Below are 19122 nucleotides of genomic sequence, written 5' to 3'. Positions count from 1 at the left end.
GCCACTTCTCTTGAAATTACACTATTGGATAAAACACTGTTTAATGTCTCCTGTTTTCCATAATCCTTCTCTAGCTGACTGCCAGGTGCAAAGGATGGAGCTTCTAACAATGACTGAGAGGGAGCTAAGATGGAGATGTCCAGTTTCAGGATGAGATGTGTGAATTTCTACATTTCATAACCAGTGGTGTACTAAGGGGGGGCAGAAAAGGGTGGGGGGGGGTGGCAGTCCGCCCCAGATGCCACTCAGTAGGATTGTGCCACACTCTGTACCTCCTGCTGGTTCAGCCATAATAATCTTTCCCTCGCCGCTCCGGCGCTCAGTCAGTGAGTCAGAGCACAGGGAGGGGATTCCCAGCCTGTGTCCTGAGTGATCACTGAGCACCACAGAGGTTATTATGGAGTGTACCAGTAGGGGGCGCAGAGCGTGTATTCTGCCAGGTTTCATCCCTGGCCACTCTGAACATGAAGGGAATCAGAGTCAGCCAGTCTAGATCCCCTGCACCTGCTGCACTGCCTGACCCTGTGCTGAAATGGAGAGAGACAGCCCCTCCTGCACCCCCTGAATGGTAAGATAATATTATTGTAAATTTACCCACACCTAATCATAATACCCTACCTGCCAATATACCTTCACCCCCCCGCTCAGTCAATCTATCACCAGTCACTCCATCCTTCAGTCACCCCCTCCCTCAGTCACTCTATCACCAGTCACTCCCTCAGTCACCCTGTTACCCCCTCCCTAAGTCACTTCCTCCCCCAGTCACTTTGTCACCCGCTCCCTCAGCAGTGGTGGGTCCATGGGGGGGCAACAGGGCAATTGCCCAAGCGCCAGCCCTGCAATGTGCCTGCGGACCGGGGAGGGAGTCAGCAGGCACTGTGCTGGCAGCCGGAAGGGGAGGGAGACAGGGATGAGAGAGGACCCGGGAGCTCTTACCTACAGCTCCTCTGGGTCCTCACGGCAACGCTCCAAATCTCGCGAGAGTGAACTCTAGCTCTGGAGCTCGGGCTAGAGTTCACTCTCACCACTGGACCACCAGGGAATCCCCACCGGACCACCAGGGATCCATATATGTCCCCCCTCCGCCCAGTAAAGGTAAAAAAGGAGGGGGGACATAAAGAATATTTATTTTATTAAATAAATAAAAAGCCTCCCTACCCTCCTTCCCCCCATACACACACTGCCCCACAAACACTGCCCCCCATACATAGTTACATAGTTACATAGTTACATAGCTGAAAAGAGACTTGCGTCCATCAAGTTCAGCCTTCCTCACATATGCTTTTGCTGTTGATCCAAAAGAAGGCAAAAAATCCAGTCTGAAGCGCTTCCAATTTTGCAACAAACTAGGAAAAAATTCCTTCTTGACCCCAAAACAGCAGTCAGATGTCTCATTGGATCAAGCAGCTATTACCCCACTAATTAGAAATTATATCCCTCTATGTTATGTTTTTGCAAGTATTTATCCAATTGCAGTTTAAACATCTGTACAGACTCTGACAAAACCACCTCTTCAGGCAATGAATTCCATATCCTTATTGCTCTTACTGTAAAAAACCTTTTCTTTACCTTAGATGAAATCTCCTTTCTTCAAGCCTAAATGTGTGACGTCGTGTCCTATGTATAGCCCTGTTTATGAATAGATTTCCAGATAATGGTTTGTACTGGCCCCGAATATATTTGTATAATGTTATCATATCCCCTCCCTGGCGCCAAACTGAAGAGATTTAAATTTTTTAACCTTTCTTCATAACTAAAATGCTCCATTCCTTTGATCAATTTTGTAGCTCGTCTCTGCACTTTTTCTAGTGCCATGATATCTTTCTTTAGAACAGGTGCCCAAAATTGCACAGCATATTCAAGGTGTGGTCTTACCAGCGATTTATAAAGAGGCAAAATTATATTTTCATCTCGAGAATTTATGCCCCTATTTATACATGACAAAACCTTACTGGCCTTAGCAAGGGCAGATTGACATTGCATATTGCTACCTAATTTGTTGTCTATAACAATTCCCAAATCCTTCTCGTGTGTGGTTATCCCTAGTTCACTACCATTTAGGGTGTAAATTGCTTGTGCATTCTTAACCCCGAAGTGCATAACTTTGCATTTTTCTACGTTAAATTTCATCTGCCATTTTAGTGCCCAGTCCCCCAATCTATCCAAATCCCTCGGCAGCAAGGCAATATCCTGCTCACATTTTATTACTTTACAAAGTTTTGTGTCATCTGCAAACACTGATACATGGCTTTCAATGCCCATTTCAAGATCATTTATAAATATGTTAAATAGAAGCGGTCCCAAAACAGAACCCTGAGGGACACCACTTACCACTTTCGTCCAGCTTGAAAATTTACCATTTATGACAACTCGCTGTACTCTATCCTTAAGCCAATGTTCTACCCAAGAACAAGAGTATTCATCTAGACCAATTTCTTTTAGTTTGAAGACTAACCTATTGTGAGGAACCGTATCAAATGCCTTGGCAAAATCCAAGTAGATCACATCCACTGCAACACCCTGATCTATATTTCTACTTACTTCTTTGTAGAATGCAATTAGGTTAGTTTGACATGACCTATGTTTCATAAAACCATGCTGATTATTGCTAATAACACAGTTCTTCCCAATGAATTCCTGAATATTATCCCTTAATAGCCATTCAAATAATTTCCCAGTCACAGAAGTTAAGCTCACAGGTCTATAATTTCCAGGCAAGTCTTCCTCCAGTCCTCCAGTACAATACCTGAAACAAAAGAATCTTGAAAAATTAAATACAGAGGTTCACTTATTACACACTACATTCACTAAACACACTTTGCACTACACACACACACACACACTACATGCACTATACACACATTTCACTCACTACACACTACATTTACTAAACACACTGTGCACTACACACACACACTACATTCATTAAACACGCTTTGCACTACACACAAACACACACACTGCATTCACTATACACACGTTGCACTCACTACAAATACACTACATTTACTAAACACACTTTGCACTCACTACAAACACACTACATTCACTAAACACACTTTGCACTCACTACAAACACACTACATTCACTAAACAAACTTTGCACTCACTACAAACACACTACATTCACTACAAACACACTACATGCTCTATACACACTACATTCACTATACACACTACATCCACTACAAAAACACACACTCTGCATTCACTATACACACCTACATTCACTACACACTCACTCTGCATCTAATGCATGCATACAAACATTACATACATTACACAAAATGTACAGTCTGAATCCACTATACACACTGCATCCATGACACACATACTGCATCCACTATACACACTGCATCCATGACACAAATACCACATCCACTACACACATTCTACATCCACTATACACACTGCATCCATGACACACATTCTACATCCACTATACACACACACACTTCATCCTTGTGGGCGGACTCGGTGCTGGCCCCGGGGGCCCAGATTTTGATCTGTGTCAGGGGCCCTAAAATTTCTGATGGCAGCCCTACTCAGCAGTATGTGTGTGTGTAAGGACTCAGCAGTCTGTGTGTGTGTGTGTGTGTATATGGACTCAGCAGTCTGTGTGTGTGTGTATGAACTCAGCAGTCTGTATGTGTGTAAGGACTCAGCAATCTGTGTGTGTGTGTGTGTGTTTATGTACTCAGCAGTCTCTGTGTGTGTATGGACTCAGCAGTCTGTGTGTCTGTAGGTGTATGGACTCAGCAGTCTGTGCGTGTGTATGGACTCAGCAGTCTGTGGGTGTATGGACTCAGCAGTCTGTGGGTGTATGGACTCAGCAGTCTGTGTATGTGTGTGTATGGACTCAGCAGTCTGTGTATGTGTGTGTGTATGAACTCAGCAGTCTATGTGTGTGTATGAACTCAGCAGTCTGTATGTGTGTATGGAATCAGCAGTCTGTGCGTGTGTATGGACTCAGCAGTCTGTGGGTGTATGGACTCAGCAGTCTGTGGGTGTATGGACTCAGCAGTCTGTGTATGTGTGTGTGTGTATGGACTCAGCAGTGTGTATGTGTGTGTGTATGAACTCAGCAGTCTATGTGTGTGTATGAACTCAGCAGTCTGTATGTGTGTATGGAATCAGCAGTATGTGTGTGTGTCTGTGTGTGTATGGACTCAGCAGTCTGTGTATGTGTGTGTGTGTATGGACTCAGCAGTGTGTATGTGTGTGTGTATGAACTCAGCAGTCTATGTGTGTGTATGAACTCAGCAGTCTGTATGTGTGTATGGAATCAGCAGTATGTGTGTGTGTGTGTGTGTGTGTGTATGGACTCAGCAGTCTGTGTGTGTGTGTGTCTGTGTATGGACTCAGCAGTCTGTGTGTGTATATGGACTCAGCAGTCTGTGTCTGTGTGTGTGTATGGACTCAGAAGTCTGTATGTCTGTGTGTGTGTATGGACTCAGCAGTCTGTATGTCTGTGTGTGTGTATGGACTCAGCAGTCTGTGTGTCTGTAGGTGTATGGACTCAGCAGTCTGTGCGTGTGTATGTACTCAGCAGTCTGTGGGTGTATGGACTCAGCAGTCTGTGGGTGTATGGACTCAGCAGTCTGTGTATGTGTGTGTATGGACTCAGCAGTGTGTATGTGTGTGTGTATGAACTCAGCAGTCTATGTGTGTGTATGAACTCAGCAGTCTGTATGTGTGTATGGAATCAGCAGTCTGTGCGTGTGTATGGACTCAGCAGTCTGTGGGTGTATGGACTCAGCAGTCTGTGGGTGTATGGACTCAGCAGTCTGTGTATGTGTATGTGTGTGTGTGTGTATGGACTCAGCAGTGTGTATGTGTGTGTGTATGAACTCAGCAGTGTGTATGTGTGTGTGTATGAACTCAGCAGTCTATGTGTGTGGATGAACTCAGCAGTCTGTATGTGTGTATGGAATCAGCAGTATGTGTGTGTGTCTGTGTGTGTATGGACTCAGCAGTCTGTGTGTGTGTGTGTGTGTCTGTGTATGGACTCAGCAGTCTGTGTGTGTATATGGACTCAGCAGTCTGTGTCTGTGTGTGTGTATTGACTCAGCAGTCTGTATGTCTGTGTGTGTGTGTATGGACTCAGCAGTCTGTATGTCTGTGTGTGTGTATGGACTCAGCAGTCTGTGTGTGTGTCTGTGTGTGTGTATGGACTCAGCAGTCTGTATGTCTGTCTGTGTGTGTGTGTGTATGGACTCAGCAGTCTGTGTGTACGTGTATAAATCAGCCTGTGTGCATTCAGAAACGCCTGTGTGCATTCAGAAATCTGTGTGTGTGTGTGTGTGTGTGTGTGTGTATGTATTCAGTGTACTGTGTGTATGTACTCAGCAGTCTATCAATAATTCACATTTTTATTCCTGTGAGTTGTTGTGTAGGAAGGGCCCCAGTGCACCGATTTGACCAGGGGCCCTTAACGCTGTTAAGATGGTACTGCTTGTGTGTGTCAGCGAGCTTGTCTTTAGTGAGCTTGTGTGTGTCCCTGAACTTCTTTGTAGTGAGCCTTGTGTTTTTACAAGTGAGTTTGTCTGTAGTAAGCTTGTGTGTGAGTCAGAGAGTTTTGTCTGTCAGTAAGCCTATTTCCGCATGTCAGTGAGCTTGTGTGCTTACTGTACAATATATACATATTGACTTATAGAAATGGCATACATTTTTTTCCAGGGCTGCTTTGGATTCTCAGTTTGGCTCTGCCAGCGAGTGCGCCTTACCGCTGAATCATCTGTGTGAGCTGCCGCACACTTTAGCCCTGTTACACGCATCTGGGAGCTGCTGTTGACAGGTACTAGTAGTCTAGAGATTGGGACATGGGGTATATGCTCAGCTATCTGTATAATACTATAGTGCTGTTCTCTGTATAATACAGGTCTGTGTGTGTATAATATCCCTGGATAGTCAGTGTTCCTGTATAGTGCTGCTCTCTGTCTTGGGATATTATACACAAACAGACCTGTATTATACAGAGAGCAGCATTATACAGGGAGCACTGACTGTCCTGGGATATTATACACACAACCCTGTATTATACAGAGAGCAGCAATATACAGGGAGCACTGACTGTCCCAATTTATTATACACAAACCCTGTATTATACAGAGAGCACTGACTGTCCAGGGATATTATATACAGACAGTAATTGATAGCTGTGCTGCAAAATGTTCTTGGATTTTTTTTTCAAATGTTGGCAACTATGGCACTGTATCAAAGGAAATGTGTTTGGTTTTTAAATAATCCCTGGTGGAAAATAATGAATCCTCCACCAGGGATTATAAAAAAAACAAAAAACAACACATCGTGTCGGGGGCGGGGCTTAATATGCGGCAGGGGCGGGGTCAAACTGCGGCGAGGGCGGGGATGAATGTACCCCCCTACTTTTGTCCCTGACGCCACTGTGTTGCGGTGGCTGCTGGGATTGAGTGTGGTTCCTATAATCATCTTTGCAAGATTACATATGCAGCCACACACATTGCATGTACATTGACTGTCACAAACACACATTTTCACACAAGGGGCTAGGACAGATATATACTGGGAAGCAGTGAGAGTAAACATTTTTTATGGATCATATAGGAGTTTGAGCGTGCCCTGCAGTGAGCCGGCAGCGGGAATTTGAAGTCATCCTGGCATCGGCATCACTGCTGGTCGTGCGAGTGAGCTGTGCAGGAAGAACACAGAGATCCCAGCCCAGCAGCAACCGCTAGTCACCAGAGGGAGGATCCACTCCAGCCCTCCCAGAGCAAGGTAGGGAGGTTGGTTGGATCTCTTAATAACTAAATGTGTGTATATCTGTGGTTGTGTGTGTATATAAATGTGTATGTGTTTAGTAGATAGCTAACTAATGTGATGTCCTTAAATATGTCAATCCCACATTAAGATAACACATAAGTAAGTTATCTACTAAACAACCTAAAGATTAAAATTAAGATATTTTTTTATCTTTTAGCTGTTTAGTAGAGAATTCCCTAAATTGGTGCCCTTATGTGAGATTCCATGTGTAAAGATACCCCATTAGGGTGCTGTTTAGCACATAGTTCCCTTATTTGGTGTCCTTAAATATGGCAATCCCACATAAGGATAGCAAATAGGTTAGTTATCCGCTAAACAAAGATCAAAGTTAAGAGGTGTCAGCCATCCCAGAAATCTGGTTGGCTAATGTGAATTCTATGCAAATGTGTTGTGTGATGCCAGCACATGCTGTCATCAGACAGCCAATGGCAGCACCCATTCCCTAGTGAAAATTATTAATGCTACCCCTCTTCCCCCGTTTTTGCGCCTCCCTTATATATTGTTCCTAGAGTCAACACTGCTTCAGGGGCCCGGTTGTGCGCTACGGTGCTTTAATGGTGAAACCAGGCTTCTGTAATAATGTAAAATATTTTAAATTGCTTTTTTTGTTCAATTTGGGGAAACCACTTGAAACATTCGTTGTGTTGCACTATTTCCATTTCTTTCGTTTTATTTGTTCATCACAATTGGCTGAAAGTCTGTACATTTTGACAATAAACCTTTTTTATGCTAGCTATGCATCTTTGGCTTCGGTAACGAAAGTGTTAAACTGCAATATATGTGTTTAGAAATCAGTCTGTGTATATAAGATACATTGTTCCTGATTACATTTTAGTTGCGTGTTGTTAGTAAATCACCTAAAATTTCTCAGAATAGCCCTGGCTGTGGTCACATCCCCAATCTCACCCTTAAAATGAAACCATCCCTCGTAGTCCATTTGAAACGTTGGGAGTTATACATGCTTTGTGCATGTGAACTGGACATGACTCTGGGCACCATACATTAATGATGTTAGAGGGTATGAATGTGGGAAAACAAGGGGCTGGCTGCACTCACCTAAACATGGTTAAATGGGGTGCTGATGGGGGCCAATAAGTACAGTAAAAATAGAAATCCAGCGCACTCACTTATCAACTAAACAGCTACTTTGATGCTGACAGATTTGACTAGTTTTATTAAAAACACCTAATCTAGGCAAAAAATAATGGGGGTTTAGTTACACTATCTGATCATACATTGCATAAGCCTGCCACAAACGTCAATGTACCCCATCTTTGGCAGGTCCTACTCTCACTGCCAACTGTCTACTAAATGAGCTACTCACTCTGGGAAATCCTTCCATCTCGAGTTCCCTGCAGGTCTCAGGACCCTATTAAAGTCTTGTACTGCAGAGAACTCGAGATGGAAGGATTTCCCAGAGTGAGTAGCTCATTTAGTAGACAGTTGGCAGTGAGAGTAGGACCTGCCAAAGATGGGGTACATTGACGTTTGTGGCAGGCTTATGCAATGTATGATCATATAGTGTAACTAAACCCTCACTATTTTTTGCCTAGATTAGGTGTTTTTAATAAAACTAGTCAAATCTGTCAGCATCAAAGTAGCTGTTTAGTTGATAAGTGAGTGCGCTGGATTTCTATTTTTAGAGGGTATGAATGTGACACTTTTAGTCTGTGATTGCCTCGCACATTCTGCCATCGTATGGTTGGTTTAACTGTTTAGTGCATATACCACGTATTGGCCTTTGGATGTAGAATTGTTTAATAGGTCTGTCTATTAAGGGCTGGGTGCTGCTTTATATACACACCACCAGCTTACTAATAGTGCATGTTCAGGTGTCTGTGAGGATTTAGGCAGAGAATACATTAGATTATAGTATAGTTGTAACCTTTAATGTACTGACTTAGATTTATATGGCTTAGATTGTATTTGGATACATTTGTAACAATTGTATCCTATTCTTTCTATTGTTTTCCTGATGGAACATTGGCCTGTTTGACTAAAGCCTTTTGATCTTGCTCCACCTGGTGGTACTATACAACCAGTACAATACGTTTACCCTATTTTATAGGATTCAGATTTCTGATAATTTACTTATCTAATTGTATATAGAATCATTTCTATTTTGGGGATAAGGCATTTTTACTTTCTTTATTACCAGGTAGCACTTTCTCTCTCTCTCTCTCTCTCTCTTTTTTTTTTTTTTTTTTTTTTTTTTGAGATTGGGTGCTTTCTTGCTTTTTATTACAGGATTCCTTGTTTTAAAAAAGGGTAATTTTAATAGATTTTGTGAACCACAATACTTGATAGACCTTGTAGTTGTGGCAAATAGGCAGAAGTGATGCGACTGAAAATAGCCAATATGTATCCCTTCCCCTTTTCGTCAATCAATGACCTGAAGCATCATGGACTTTGGAGTCAAGAAGCGAGGCAAGAAATCATGCAATGGGTGGGACCGAGGCACCTTACACCAGGTTTATGATCCAACTTGTGATTTTAACCATGGCCCGTCTTTGACTCAACACACCTGTGAGAGGAGGTATTGGATTGGATCAATGGGGAAAAGGGGCAGATCTATTATGTATTTTGAACAAGGAACTGGGAAAGGGTAAATACACCAATTGAGAAAGCCCTAAAAAGGTGGAACTCGTCTTGGTAAAGAAAGAGAACTCTAATTAAGCTGTTTAAGTATAATTTTTTATTGTTTTTATTGTTTCTAAATCTGTGTAATAAATATATTTGTTTCTTCAATTTATCTCTTTTCCTTTGCATTTTCACTTTGTATTCTGGTGCCTGGGGGTGGTGTCACCCCAAAAGTTGACACAATATCTGTAGATTTGGAGACCGTTTCAAAAGGCTCCAAACAAGGTAAACACACACCTAAAGCCAATGTATTGTTTGTCATTACACTTCATCTTTGTATATGTTGGTTCAGATGACCCATACTCAGTTCCTTGCTGTACAATTTGCACTTTGTAATCTGCTCATTTGGAAGGCTTTCAAAGTAATGCCAAATGTTGCTTTGGCACAATATATTAGCCTCAAACCTTGTCCTTGTGGCTGATAAAGATGAGGTTGGATTTTTTATCTTTGAGGTGGTGGTGTTGACAGCTGCTAGAGGCGCTTCTGCGCTTCTCACAATGAGAAGACGCCAGCGTCCATAGGAAAGCATTGAGAATGCTTTCCTGTGGACTGGCTGAAAGCACGCGCTGCTCGTGCCGCGCATGCGCATTCAACCAATGACGGAAAAGGAGGAGGAGAGTCCCCAGCGCCGAGGGAGCCCGGCGCTGGAAAAAAGGTAAGGGATTAACCCCTTCCTCACCCCAGAGCCCGGCAGGAGGGGGACCAAATGACCCTACAGAGCCAGGAAAATTAGTGTTTTCCTGGCACTATAGTGGTCCTTTAACCCCTTAAGGACCAAACTTCTGGAATAAAAGGGAATCATGACGTGTCACACACGTCATGTGTCCTTAAGGGGTTAAACACCTTAGAGAGGGTTGAGGAGCACTGATATAATGGAATACTAGTCTCACACTAGGATCAATAACAACATGCCTGCTAATCTAAAATTTACAACTAAAAGTTGTTGTTTTTTAAGTGCTCCTGTCAGTAGCTGCTAGCCAAATACAACATAAACCTAAACCTAGTCTCACACTAGAATCAATGACATTGGCTTTCTCATTCTCCCCCTCCCACACATGCACAGCCTCCGTAAATACACTGTAATACTGCTGAACCATCTCTTAGTAGCTGAAGTTAACGAGTCTAGAAGAATCCTTCTTGAAAATATTGTTGTTTTATTTGTCCTGCTTTTTCCCCCTCTATTACTTCACTTGGTCTGTAAATAAAATGAACATTTAGCTACTATCCCCTAACCACCAATCATCTTTATTTTTTTTTGCTACTCTTGATTAGACATATATCTTGTCAACCATCGTAAACTAAGCTGCCACACAAAAAGCCTCTTATTTTTACCATCCCCCTTTTTACTGGTGCCAGGAAGTGCACTGCAAATCAAGAAGTCAACTAAACATGTCCAGACATTTGCCAGTTGGTTCACCTTATATTGTCACGTGTTGGCTCTGAAATTGTCTTTTCTTCCGATCATGCAATCAGACTGACTTTAGCGGAATTGTAGTTTGGTCCAAAATTAATCTCCAAGTTTAATGAGTATGATGAGTCAGAATAATTAGAAAAGAAGAGTGGCACACAGTCCTCGGTCCAGTATTTTCTATGGCAAATAGTGTGCACTTGCTTCCTGCATCTTATCTACCTCGTCAAAGTTAATCTCTACCTGCTTTAGAATCAGTTGGACCCCCTCATCATCTTGTGAATCTAAAATAATGTCCCTCTTGCTTGATTGCTACTATCAGTGCCATTTACACCCACTTTGGTTCACTGAATTAGAAATGTTTTACTGATTTGTGATTTTTTTTTTTTTATTTGCAGTGTTTTACAAATTACAAACAACAACATTTCAAACATAAAGCTAGATTGGAAAAAAGGAAGTGAAAATAACAATAATAAAATGGGGAACAGTGGAAGAGGTAATACAACAAACACATACTCTAACATGTTCTTTATACTAAGGACTACATAACACAGTTGATAAAATTACGTGCAATATTTTGTGAGAAAGAAATTCTTCAAACGTCATTGTTTTTCTTCAAGTCAATTAGAAATCAAGATCAATTATTATATGTATATTAAGTAATATTTTTAAAGCAATCCTGACAGAATCCCAAAATGTATGTTTTGCAACCTTAAAAAAAATATATATATATTTACGAACAATATTACATTATTACGTTATACTACATGGAAAGATACATAGACACTACAGACAGACGGATTAACAGACAGTGTAATTTTTGGCTTTAATACAGTAGCCCATGTTTTCTATAGATAACTAATCATTGTAATCTTTAATGCCTTTGTTCTTAACCCATATATGAGAAGTGAAGGAAATAGGACAAAACTAACAGAGAGCAGAATGTGGGCAGAAAGTAGGAGTTTCCTGTTACCGAACAGTGACCTATGCATGTTATAAAAGTCTTCAGCAATGAGTTATCTAACCCTACAGCTGCAAACAATATCTCAACACCATAACTATAATATCATATAATATAATATAACATATAATATATGTTAATTATATCAACATGGCAGCCTTGTAATCACTACTTACTGCATTCTCCCAGGAAATAATCCGGAGGACCAGTACCGGCTTCGAGAAAACTGAGATTGTGGGCCACCAGTCCAAGCACCCATCCACAAAATGCTCTAGAAAATGCACTACACAGATGTTGCCTTCATCCTGAAATATTGTGCCCAACACATATTTTGATATTTTAATATGCAAAAAGAATGGATATGAGGCTGAAGGCAAAAGCATTATATGTTAGTAATATAAGAGGCTATTATCCACCACCCACTGCCAACTTTTCTCTGGCACTAAATTACACATGATATTTCAGGATGTAGATGCCAGATCCCTGTTATTCAATAGGAGATCAAATATCAGTATGTATAGTTTAGCATTGTATTTAAAACAAAAAATGTAATTCATAAATTTAAAAGGTCTCCATGGGGTCCTCTTCAGAATAACAGGAAGTATGAGCCTGAATCAATGCTGGCTGCTGTAATAGCTATCAGCCAGTAATATCTCTCCAAATGAATATTTATTTAAGTGTTATGAAGAAAATAATGGTCAAAGATTGGTGATCAATACAGTCTACAGACCAAAAACAAAACAAGAAAGAACAAACAAATGTCAAGAGAAAAGGAACTAAAAATATACTTCAGCAACCAAAGTCATAGAGAGAAACAAATGAGGCAAATAAAAAAAAAAAAGAAGAGAAAGGGGGAAGGAAGGAAGATGAGAGGACAGACAGGAAAAACCAAGGAACCAGAACAGAATGAAAAGAGCTAAAATTCTTATCAACATGGCTCAGAAAGGGACAAAAAACTTGTTATAGCATGATCAACTCTCAAGTATCTAAGACTTGGTCTGAAAAACAAGAAAAGCCTACCAGGAGCACAAGATTCTATTATGTGACTATAGAATATTGTGAAGTCTGGCAGTCACCTCTTCCATATCATACACAAAGCCTATTTTATTCAGTGTGGGTAGCAGTATGCGTGGACAGCAATGTAAACATATGTGAGTGTGTGAGTGTGTGTGTGTGTGACTGCATGTGTGTAACAATGTGGGAGCAGCGTGTGTTTATACACCCCGTGTAGCAGCACGTGTAGCGTGTGTGTGTTTGTATGTTAGTGTGTGTGTGTTTGGTTAACACTATGTGTAGGTATGTGTGTATCGTATGTGTGTGTACCAGTTATTTGTGGAAATCCAAACTGCAACCGGGCTGTGACAGTTCCTAGTTCCGTCACTCCAGTACACAACCATAATAGATAGATAGACAGACAGACAGACAGATAGATAGATAGATAGACAGACAGACAGACAGACAGACAGACAGACAGACAGATAGACAGACAGACAGACAGACAGACAGACAGACAGACAGACAGACAGACAGACAGATAGATAGATAGATAGATAGATAGATAGATAGATAGATAGATAAATAGATAGATAGATAGAGATAGACAGACATAAAGTTGTAATCAAAATTATTCAATCCCCATTGAATGTCAGGCTAATAGTCAAACTTTACAGACTTTCAGCTCTGATGCAATGAACAAATCAAATAAGAGCAACTGAAATAGCTCAACACAACAATTGCTGCAAGTGGTTTCCCAAAATTCAACTGAAAATGTAACTTATAATGGCTTCCAGTCCCAAAAACTATTCAACCCCTTCATGTCAAGCATCTTTAGTATTAGTAGATCACCCGTTTGCTGTTATGACCTGCTGCAAATGAGATGCATAACCAGACACCAGCTTCTGGCACCATTTCTGAGGAATCTTAACCCATTGCTCAAGAGCAATGGTCTTTATTTCAGTAATATTTTAGGGATGCGTGCTGCAACAGCCTTCTTCAAATTTCACCACAGATTTCTATGGGGTCAAGTCAGGTGACTGTGTTGGCTACTGGGCTACTGTAGAATTTTAGAGGACTTTTTCTGCAACCAAGCCTTTGTGGAATTTGAGGTATGATTTGGATCATTGTCTTGTTGGAAGGTCCAATGATGCCCAAGCTTCAGTTTCCTCACAGACTGCATGATAATTTATCCTTGTATTTGCTGATACTTAAATTAATCCATCTTTCCTTCCACATGCTGCAGCGTACCAATGCCAGAAGCATCACTTAGCCACCACTATACTGTAGACAAAGTGTTCTTTTCAGCATATGCTTCATTCTTCTTCCTCCAGACATATCACTGATCCATTGGACTGAAAAGTTCCAGTTTTGTTTCATCACACCACAGAACAGCATCCCAAAACCTGTCTAGCTTATTTACAAGATTTTGAGCATATTGGAGCCAACGTTGTGCTTTTGGGTTAGTAGTGGTGTATGTCTTGAAGTTCTGGCATGGAAACCTTTTGCATTTTGTACGCGGCTTACTATGCTCACTGAAACCTTAGTGCCTGTTGCCACCAAGTCTTGCTGAAGGTCTTTAGCAGTCACTCTAGGGTTTTTCTCAACCTGCCTTCTAAGAAATCTGGTTGCAGCCATTGATAGCTTCCTTTTTCTGCCCCAACAAGGTGACTATAGGAACATTCAGTGCCTTTGATGTGTTTTTGTATGCTGTTCCTTGTTTGTGAAGGGCGATGATCTGTTCTCTTAACGTTATGAACAATTCTTTTGACTTATTTCTAACATGCAGTCAAACGTGACACTCAACAAACCCCTAGTCAGTTCAGGTATTTCAAGTATTCCAGCTCAAGCACACCTGGTTCAACTAATGAAGACCTTGAATAGTTACATCAGGTGTGCTTGAGACAACACCTGTTTTGCATATTTGTGCTGTTGTGAAGGGGTTCTATTCAGGGGGTTGAATAATTTTGAGACTGAATAAGTCACGTTTCATGTTCAGTTGAATTTGGGTAAATAGCTTAAAGCATTTGCTTTGTCGAGCTATTCCAATTGCTTTTGTTTGATTTTTTTAATTGCATGCAAACAGCTTAAAAGTCCATAACATTTTGACAATGCGCATGCTTTTAAATAAGGGTTGCAGAGTTTTGATTAGAACTGTATGTACAGATAGATACTATTAATGTATCTATTTACATAAATATACATATACTTTAGATCGTATTAAAATTAACATTATTCTTTAACCCCTTAACGCCGTTACGGCGTTCCATGCCGTCGCGCTTTAAATGGGCTTTAAAGCCGTTGCGGCGGCATGGAACGCCGTAACGGTTTAAGCCCCCAGGAGCCAGCAACTACTCACCTCCGCCGCGATCCTCTTCTGGGGGGCTGCCTGAGAGCCCAGGCAGCCCCACTCCGGCAAATGAGGCCCCCGGGGGCCATGTGATCGCTCTCAAAGAGCGATCACATGGCCCCCTATAGCTGGCTATGGATCTGCCAGCAGGGGGACTGTTTGAAATATCAGACAGTCCCCCTGCTGGTAGGAGGTGTAAAAAAAAATAAATAAACATGTTTAAAAATAAATTAAATATATTTTAATATATATATATAATATGTATATATATTATATATATAATATATATACATATTATATATATGTAACGTCATGCAAAGTGTATTTTAATATTAATATAAGTATATAAATTAATATTAAAATACACTTAGCATGACGTTACATATATATAATATGTATATATATTATATATATAATAGATGTACATATATATATTATATATAAATACGTATAATTAAAATAATAAATAAATAAAATAATAAAATAAATAAATAAAATATTGAAACAAAATTTAATATAAATTATATATGCATATGTAATTTCATTCTAACTGTATTTTGTTATTAATATATATATATATCGGTAACAAAATACACTTAGAATGACATTCTATATATATCTATCTATGTATAAAATACAAATAACCGCAAATATATATATATAGATAAATACATATAATTACATAAAAGATTACATTAGTATACACGTAGAATTTAAATACCTATAAATGCATATATATTAAAATTCTACGTGTATATTTAAATAATCTTTTAATGTAATTATGTGATTTGATTAATTAAAATTTGATTGACATGCCTGACAACACAGGGAGAAAGTGCAGAGAATTTAATTCGCAAGCACTATATTTGACCCTGTAACTCTCCAAGACACCATAAAACCTGTACATAGGGGGTACTGTTTTACTCGGGAGACTTCACTGAATTTAAATATTAGTGTTTCAAACTGGTAAATTGTATTACAACAATGATATTTTAAGTAAAAGTGATGTTTTTCGCATTTTTTACAAGCGAACGGCACTTTTATGGTCTATATTATTGTTGTAATATGTTTTACGGTTTTAAAACACTAATATTTGTGTTTAGTGAAGTCTCCCGAGAATAACAGTACCCCCATGTACAGGTTTTATGGTGTTTTGGAAAGTTAGAGAGTCACATATAAGGCTTGCATTTCATTTTTTTCACATTGAAATTTGCCAGATTGGTTATGTTGCCTTTGAGAGCGTATGGTAGCCCAGGAATGAGAATTACCCCCATGATGGCATACCATTTGCAAAAGTAGACAACCCGAGGTATTGCAAGTGGGGTATGTCCAGTCTTTCTTAGTAGCCACTTAGTCACAAACACTGGCCAAATATTAGTTTTTGCTTTTTTCACACAAAAACAAATATGAACGCAAATTTTGGCCAGTGTTTGTGACTAAGTGGCTACTAAAAAAGACTAAACATACCCCACTTTCAATACCTTGGCTTGTCTAATTTTTCAAATGGTATGCCATTATGGGGGTAATTCTCTTTCCTGGGCTACCACACCGTCTCAAAGGTAACATTACTAATCTGGAAAATTTCAATTTGAAAATGGAACGTTCTATATTTGACCCTGTAACTTTCCAAAACACCATAAAACCTGTTAATGGGGGGTACTGTTGTACTCGTGAGACATCGCTGATTACAAATATGTGCATTTTTTTGCAGTAAAACCTAACAGTATTATGACATTCACAGCTAAAATGGCAGACGGAAATACAAATTTAAAAAAAAATCTTATTTTCTCACCTTTTTTTTTATTTTATTCATAATAAATTATGTTCCATATATGAATAGTTAATGATAGATTAAAGCCCTGTTTCTCCTGAACAAAATGATATATAATAAGTGGGGGTGCATATAATTTGAAAGAGGGGAACTACGGTTGAACAGACATATAGCGCAAATTCCAGTTTTTGTTTACGTTTTGTTTTGATCAGAACGTGCACTATTGACTCCGTCCTGAAGGGGTTAATATAAAGTTTTTTTTACATAAAATTAACTTTTTACATTCATACAAAAGACCACATTTTCTGTAGACAACTAATCATTTTAATCTTTAATGCATTTGTCCTTAACCCATATATTAGAGGGTTGAGAAGTGGAGGAAAAATAACAACACTAACAGAGAGTAGAATGTGGGCAAAAAGTGGGAGTTTGCTGCTATTGAGTCTAAACCTAACGAAAATGAAAAGAGCACCCACCATAAATATTGAGAAATTAAGTAAATGTGTCACTAATGTGTATATTGCTTTTTTATATGAATAGTTGGTCACTTTAACACATGTAATACATATCTTGATATATGAAAAGGCGATTATTCCCATAGTGAACATTAAGAATGTTATAGTAACAATGCTACCATAGAGATTATTGACAGAAGTATCTACACATGACAGTATAAAAATGGACATGTTATCACAAAATATATTCTTTATTTGTGTTCCACAAAGAGGAACTCTGGCAGACAGAATTATGCCAATCAATACAGACATGAAAGAGAAGGCTGACAAACTCAAAATGAGCTTTACTGTATTCTCTATGGTCATAAAAGCAACATATTGAAGGGGAGAGGACGCTGCAAAGTATTGGTCATATGCCATGATTGTAAAAGTTGATATTTCAAAATAAATGAAAGTAAGAAGACAAAGAGCTTGGACGAGACAGCCAGCACGCGACACCGTTTTCGATGAAGTTAAGAGATCAGCAATTAGCTTTGGGAAAAATAAGCTGCTTCCAAATATCCCATTGAGAGCCAAGTTGCAAATGAGAATGTACATGGGCTTATGGAGGCTTTCCTCCTTCAGAATTGCATACACAATCATGACACTTAATAGTGTTATAAATAAATATACAGCAAGGGAAAGTGCACTGTAGAGATACTGCAATCCTTCCATCTCCACGATTCCAAGAAGCTCAAGGTTGGATGCAATATTAGATATATTTTCCATCTTAGAGCAGTCTGTTCAAACCAGATGTTGAGGATCCTGTTTAATGAGAGCAAAACACTTTAAATGACTTATTACAAAAAAGTCCACTAATGAATCTTTAATACTGTGCATTCATATATTATCATTATTTATAGAGTGCTAACATATTCTGCAGAGCAGTGAAATAGGTAGACTAACAAACAAGTAGTTTCAAGACAAGTTGGGCTTAAGGCCCTGTTTAAGGGGGCAGGGTAAACTAACACGAGAAGTAAGGGTAAGATGTATTACAAGTTTGCAGTAAAATCTTAATTGTTATGTGACAAAATTGGAGGCGAGGAAACTAAATAAGCTAGTGAGGGATTTGAGCAAAAAGGGAGGGAAATGTGTTTAATTGAGATGTCTTCTTAAGGAAAGAGAGTTACAGTGATATTTGAAGGATGGAGACTGTAAAAGAGTATAACAAAGATTTATAGGAATGGTGCAGCCCTAAAGAAGACTTGAAGGTGAGATTCAGAGGTGCAAGTATGACCATAAGACAAACGTGGCTTTGACAAATTGGAGGGGCCATGAAGGAACATACTTGAATCATGATGAGACATGATTCAGGATTTATGGAGAAATATCCATAGCAGACAAGTAGATTGTGCGTTATCATCATACCGTGATATTTGAAGCCGCAGAACCTGCTTTCTTTACCAATCGAGGTAAAGTAGATTAAGAAATGTAGTAGACCAAGAACAGAACCTTAAAGCGGCACTGTCATGCCGAACTTACCTTTCCTCAATCTCTTCCTCTTCTCCCCCTCTCTCAGGATCTGTTATTCTTTTCTTCCTGTCTTCTTTAGTTTTCTTTAAAACCATAAGACAAAGTAGGGACTCTTTGTCTTATGGGATTCCTCCGCTTGACCAGCTCTGACCAGCGGAGGAGCAAAGTGTGCTTCATTTCCGCTGGTCAGAGCAATTTTCCCATGATCCCTAGCTTTCCTCCCAGTTCCCA

General features: G+C 39.7%; 1 protein-coding gene across 1 annotated transcript; it reads right to left on the bottom strand.

The window, feature by feature from the left end:
* Window positions 1-17208: 17208 nt before the first annotated feature.
* On the bottom strand, window positions 17209-18147 carry LOC134585847 (olfactory receptor 4C6-like). The gene has a single exon (XM_063441323.1). The coding sequence runs from the start codon at window positions 18145-18147 to the stop codon at window positions 17209-17211; it is 939 nt and encodes a 312-aa protein (XP_063297393.1).
* Window positions 18148-19122: the final 975 nt, after the last annotated feature.

Source organism: Pelobates fuscus, chromosome 1 (genome assembly GCF_036172605.1).
Source record: "Pelobates fuscus isolate aPelFus1 chromosome 1, aPelFus1.pri, whole genome shotgun sequence".
NCBI lineage: Eukaryota > Metazoa > Chordata > Amphibia > Anura > Pelobatidae > Pelobates > Pelobates fuscus.
This window is presented reverse-complemented; position numbering and strand designations above follow the sequence as displayed.